Source organism: Chrysochloris asiatica, unplaced genomic scaffold, assembly GCF_000296735.1.
Source record: "Chrysochloris asiatica unplaced genomic scaffold, ChrAsi1.0 scaffold00006, whole genome shotgun sequence".
Lineage (NCBI taxonomy): Eukaryota > Metazoa > Chordata > Mammalia > Afrosoricida > Chrysochloridae > Chrysochloris > Chrysochloris asiatica.
In genome coordinates this window covers 2,744,131-2,750,130 of record NW_006408524.1, presented here as the reverse complement: position 1 = coordinate 2,750,130, position 6,000 = coordinate 2,744,131, and the positions used below count along the sequence as shown (strand labels likewise).

Below are 6,000 nucleotides of genomic sequence, written 5' to 3'. Positions count from 1 at the left end.
ATGGGCAGCCCCTCTCCTGAGCCTTCTTCAGCCAAGGCCTTCTTGGCCACCATGCTACTGGGTCTGGAAACGGCATCCCACTGCTTCCTGCATAAGGCATGCTCACCCCAGGCTTCAGACACACCTGTCCTGAGGTCCTGCCACCTCCTAGCTTGCTCTCTAATCAGCGGTAGTGCCGAGGGCTCAGGCCTTCTTCTTGCTTTCCTCATCCTTCCTCTCAGTACCACCTTTGTGGTTCTTACCTCAGGCTGTGGATTTTAATGTCATCATGTTTATTGTTGTTGTTAAGTGCCATCGAGTCGATTCCGACCCATAGTGACGCTGCATAGGGTTTCCAAGGAGAAGCTGGTGAATTTGAACCACCAACCTTGCAGTTCAAATGACTTTGCAGTCTGACACATTAGCCCATAGCGCCACACCAGGGCTCCCATCATATGTTGGGAATGCCCAAATCCACACTCCTGGCTGAGACCCCTATCACTTCAACAACCCAGCCCAATGTCACCCCTTTGTGCCATGTGGAATCCTTCCCTGATGTGACCCCTTCTCCCACCACTGCATCTACTTTAGGGTCCCATTCCTATGGGCCACTGCCTACCTCCCCACAGGCTGTGAACTCCACAGGGCGAGCCCTGTTTAGTAGGCAGCATGGAGCCTGTAGACCCTGTAATGTTATGTGGTGGGCTGGTGCTAGGTATTGCTGCATCTCTCAGAAAGGAGGTAGAAGGAAGGCAGACAGACCAGGAAAGGGGAACAGAGGAGCAGAGAGGGGGCCATTCCTTGAATACCTGAATCACGTCCAGTGTGTCTTCCACCCTGGGTGTGGAAGAGAATGCCTCACAGCCCACCCTATGTGATTAAGAAGCTTTTTGGAGAAAAGGATAACTCAGGAAGAACCAGAGAGGGCTTTGTGCTCTGAAACTCCACTAGTCCAGTGTCTGGAATGTGCCCAGCTCCCAGTGATGACTGTGTGGGAGGTCATACTAAGTAAGGGTCTTGACTTCATCTTGAGGGCAACAAGCAAGAGAAGGAGACAGGCTGGGGGTGGGGCAGGAGAAGGGGCAGCCGGACGACCCACTGAGATATGATGCAGACTGCTAGGGGAGTGGGGGAGGGGTGGCGTTTAGAAGAAAGGGATCTAGGGACAAGCGTATTCTGGAGGCTCTGTAATCTGGAGGCTTTGTGTCTCCGAAGGTCTGCCCAAGGGAAGGAAGATCTTACACTAATGCTCACGGCAGGTGCTCACAGGTGGTGGGGGCAGCTTGGAGTTGGAGATAGGTGGGTATCTGGTTAGCGACTACAGTGGTCACGGGTAGTCAGGGGGCTACAAGGGCTGGTCACCACCTTCCCTGGCAGGTCCAAGCACAGATGAAGGAAGACCCTTAACCCACATCTCTGTCCGCTCCCTCCATTTGCTTGCTTGTTTCTGATGTTCATCTGTGCTGTTTCTGTGAATCTGACAAATCTACTTTTTGTGATTTGGGACACTGTTGGAGTCGGCAACTTCTCTGCTGTTCCCAGGGTCCTGTTGGGGCTAGGCATAAAGAAAGGGGCCATCTGGTTCAATCCTCCTCCCAGAGTCCAGGAGGGAAAGGGGACGGTGCAGGGCCAGAGGTTTCCCCACTAAAGGGCAGCTATTTAGAAGGGCCTAAGGCCCATGGTGGAGATGCTGGCCTGCAGGGTTCTCAGCTACAGAGGAGCTCCACAGACTTTGGGGGGCTACACCTGATGCTCAGTTGTACACTTGGGCATCACAGCTAACTGTGTAGCATCCTTGCAAGGCAGCTGCTACCCCCTCTCCTTTTACAGGAGGGAAATGGGGATGGGAGGGTAGAGTAACCACAGCTGTAAAGTCTGCTTTTTCACAATATTCTCCTTCTGTGTAAAGGCGGGAATAAAGAAACAGCTCCCCTTCAGTTCTCAAGTTAATGTTTTACAGAATATTATGCCCTGACTTGATGCTATGGTATGGGGGAGGGGAGATGAGACCAATGGATGCCATTTTAATTATAAGGTACTTCCATGCACGAGCTGATAGGGAATCCACACCAATTGTACACAGATGTCTGCAACTCCCCTCAGGGAACTAGAAACAGCAGCATCACCCCAGAGACATTTGAGAAAACCACAGAAGCGAGCACAGGGCAGTAGGCCCCTCCCAGCAGCATGCACAGGGCTAGCTCCCTCTTCAGCTGAGCTGGATTCTGCAGACAGGGCCTGGGGGTGAGGGCTGAAGGGACCTAGTGAGGTTCCAGCGCAGACCACCCATGCCCAGACTATATACATGGACAAGCCGAGACCAGCTCTTCTCTGGACTCCATGCGTCAGGAAGCTGGTGGGCCCAGCAGGAGGGAAGAGTCCCAAATACTGCATGCCCGGCCCATGCAGTCTTACCTGCCCACCAACTTACCCCGGAAGGCCTGCCGCTTCCATGACATTGGCTAGGGTCACGTCGTTGGACCACACATCATACTGCCACTTGCGCAGGCCCAGCACCCCACAGAGCACCCGGCCCGTGTGCAGTCCCACACGCATGTTCAGGTTCACCTCGGTAGCCTCAGCCACAGACCTGCAACACAAGCACAGTAGGAGCTGCCAAACTGCTGAGAGTCGCCTGGTTCCTGGAAAGTGGGAGAGGAGAGCTGCAGAAGAGTGGGTGCCCATCACTGTGCCCAGCACTCCACTCAACGTCCAGGGTTAGGTCACAGTTCAAGACGCCTCCTGAACTCAAGAACCACCTGGGGACCTGCCCACCCTACCCAGGAACCGATGGTGCAAGTTCAGGTCCCAGGCAGGCAGGGTTTCCAGGTCATCTGGGCCAGCACACTATGCAAGCCAACTCTGTGGGGACCCTCCATGACCCCCTATAACTCACTCCTCATTGGCAGTGGTCCTTACATTGAGCTAAGCCCTGGACCCTGAGCCCACCACTCAGGTCTCATCGACGATTAATCCCATGACCAGAGGAATCACAGAGTGGTTTCTAATACTGAACTTCTTCTCTAAAGGGGGGGACATCAAGGGTGCTTGTAAGCAGTCACTTCTTGCCTTTGTAGCCCCCCCCACCTTTTGGGTAGCCAATGACCAAGTTGCCCATCCCTGTCTACTCTGTGTGTGGAGGGGATGGGAATGATCCTTACTGTAAGGATTTATTCCCTTTTTTGAGCTACTGCATCCATAGGTGTAGGTCAAGTTCATCAAATTGTATCAGATTACTCTTTTTTTTTTTTTTTCCCTCTTCTTTCTTCTTCTGGTTGAGCTCTGATCATCCAGTCACTGAAGCCAGGTCAAGTGGGTATTGTCTGCACGTATGGGTGTTCTTGTGCATATGTCCTCTCTTCTTATCAGCTGGATGCTTCACTCTCCTCTCTAGTCCTCTGTGGCTATGTCACTGACTCTGGGCCCAAGAGTCTCCAGGTCTTGCCACACTGCTGGCTAACCACCCAGGTTCTCCACCTGGGTTCACAGGAGTCTATTGAACTTTGTAGGGCTTAGCTCGCCACTTATAAATACTTTTTAAAAACAATAAAAAAAGACTATACACATGAAACTCATGAGATAGAATACACAGAAGTCAAACTGACTACATCTGTGGAAAGAAACAGTGGAAAAGCTCAAAATTATCAGCCAAAAAAAGACAAGAGGCAGAATGTAGAACAGATCATCAATTGCTCTATGCAAGTTCAAACTGAAGATGAAGAAAATTAAAACAAGTCCACAAGAGCCATAATATGACCTTGAACATATCCCATCTGAATTGAGAGATCATCTCAAGGAAAGGTTTGATGCATTAGACACAAATGACCGAAGACCAGAAGAGCTGTGGGATGACATCAAGAAGATCATACAAGAAGAAAGCAAAAGGACACTAAGAAGACAAGAAAGAAGAAAATAACCAAAATGGATGTCAGAATAGACTCTGAAACTTGCTCTCCAGTGTAGAGATGCTAAAGTAAATGGAAGAAATGAGGAAGCAAAAGAGCCAGACAGAAAATTCCAAGTGGCAGCTCGAGAAGACAACGTCAAACATTACAACGAAATGTGCAAAAATCTGGAGTTAGAAAACCAAAGGGAAGAGAACACACTCAGCATTTCTCAAGATGAGAGAACTGAAGAAAAAATTCAAACCTTGACTTGCAATACTGAAGGAATTTGGACTCCTGTTGTGGCATTGTAGGATCAGCACTGGACAGCGATCCACAAGGCTGGTAGTTCAAACCCACCAGCAGCTCCTTGGAAACCAATACAGGGTCACTAGCACTTAACAACAACAACAAATGGCAAAATATTGAATGATAGAGAAAGCATAAAAATAACCTGGAAGGAATACACAGATTCACTGTACCAAAAAGAAATGGTTGACGTTCACCTATTTTAAGAGGTAGCATATGATACAGAAACAGTGGTGCTGAAGGAAGAAGTCCAAGGTGCACTGAAGACACTGGAAAAGAACTAGCCTCTGGGAATTGACAGAATGCAAATTGAAATCTTTCAAAAAACTGATGCTGTACTGGAGACACTCACTCATCTCTGCCAAGAAATTTGGAAGAGAGCTACCTGGCCACTTGTTTGGAAGAGATCTATATTTGTGCCCATCCCAAAGAGAGATGATCCAATGGAATGTCGTAATCATAGGGCAATATTAATAGCACATTCAAGTAAAATTTTTCTAAAGATAATTCAAAAATGGCTGCAACAGTACATTGACAGGGAACTGCCAGAGGTTCAAGCTGGGTTCAGACAAAGACCTGGAATGAGGAGTATCACTGCTGATGTCCGATGGATCTTGGCTGAAAGCAGAGAAGACTGGAAAGATGTTTATCTGTGCTTTACTAACTATGAAAAGACTTTCAATCATGTGGATCATGACAAGCTTTGGGCAACAATGAGTATTCCAGAACACTTAACTGTGTTCATGTACTTAACCTGTACATGGACCAAGAGGTAATCATTCAGTAGAACAAGGGGATGCTGAATGCTAAAAATCAGGAAAGGTGTGCATCACAGTTGTATTTTTCCACCATATTTATTCATCTGTATGCTGAGCAAATAATCTGAGAAACTAGATTATATGAAGAAAAATGTGGCATCAGGATTGGAGGAAGACACATTAACAACCTACAATATGCAGATGATACAATCTTGCTTGCTGCAAGTGAAGAGGATTTAAAACACTTATTGACTGTTGCAGACCGTGTAAGACTAGTCAGAGGTTCGAGGCCCTCTAGGGCTGAGTGTAACAAATGAGGCCACTGGCAGTTAATGGAAAATTGCTTTCATCTTAATATTTAGGTATATATATTAAATTAATACACTGGAGCCTTTGAAAATCCACAGATAAATGTGATATTTTCCTAAAGCTGAGACTAAAGGTTGCAAGGTTAAACCTTTCTCCAAAGGATTAACTAAAAATATCTTAGCTACTTCTCGGTTCTTTGTTCTATAGATAAAGAACCCATCCTCCCCAATCCCTTTTCCAGGTGCAGCCCATTCACCTGGGCGTCTCCTGCAGAACTCTCACCTTCCCCCAACTGACCTCAGGGGCTATAGATATGTTAATTGGACCTGAGAATCCAAGTTGCTGGCCTGGGATTCGAACCAGTGAAGTACAATGTAAAGTTACCTGAATGTCTGGAAAATTACTGATGTTAGCTGTATCCTGTTTTAGTCCCTCCCAGCTTGTTGTGAAACTCCTCCCCTAAATAAAACAGAGGCCCAAGCCTCCCCAGGTGGGCATTACTGGTTGGAAGGCATGGAGTAAAGATTGCGGTGCATTACGGGTTGGAAGGCATGCATTAAAGATTGCAGGGCAGTGAGTCACTGCCTGCAGAGGCCATGATGCCTGTAGTCCCAAGCCTGCCCACCAGTGATGTATCCACCCTGGCTTTGGGGTGCCTCATTGTCTCCCTTCTTCTGTTTGTCTGTGTATTCTTTCACTATCCCTATCGCCGCTGGATCTCCCCTCCTCGTGAACCAAAAACTCGTGACAACTATGTCGAG

The 6,000-nt window shown here is 47.9% G+C and overlaps 1 protein-coding gene across 1 annotated transcript in view; it reads right to left on the bottom strand.

The window, feature by feature from the left end:
* Positions 1-6,000, bottom strand: part of ADCY1 (adenylate cyclase 1 (brain)) — a 274,296-nt gene that overhangs the window by 122,961 nt on the left and 145,335 nt on the right. The window contains exon 6 of the mRNA XM_006832260.1: positions 2,411-2,569. Coding sequence (XP_006832323.1) covers positions 2,411-2,569 — 159 coding nt within the window. The remainder of the gene's footprint in view (positions 1-2,410; positions 2,570-6,000) is intronic.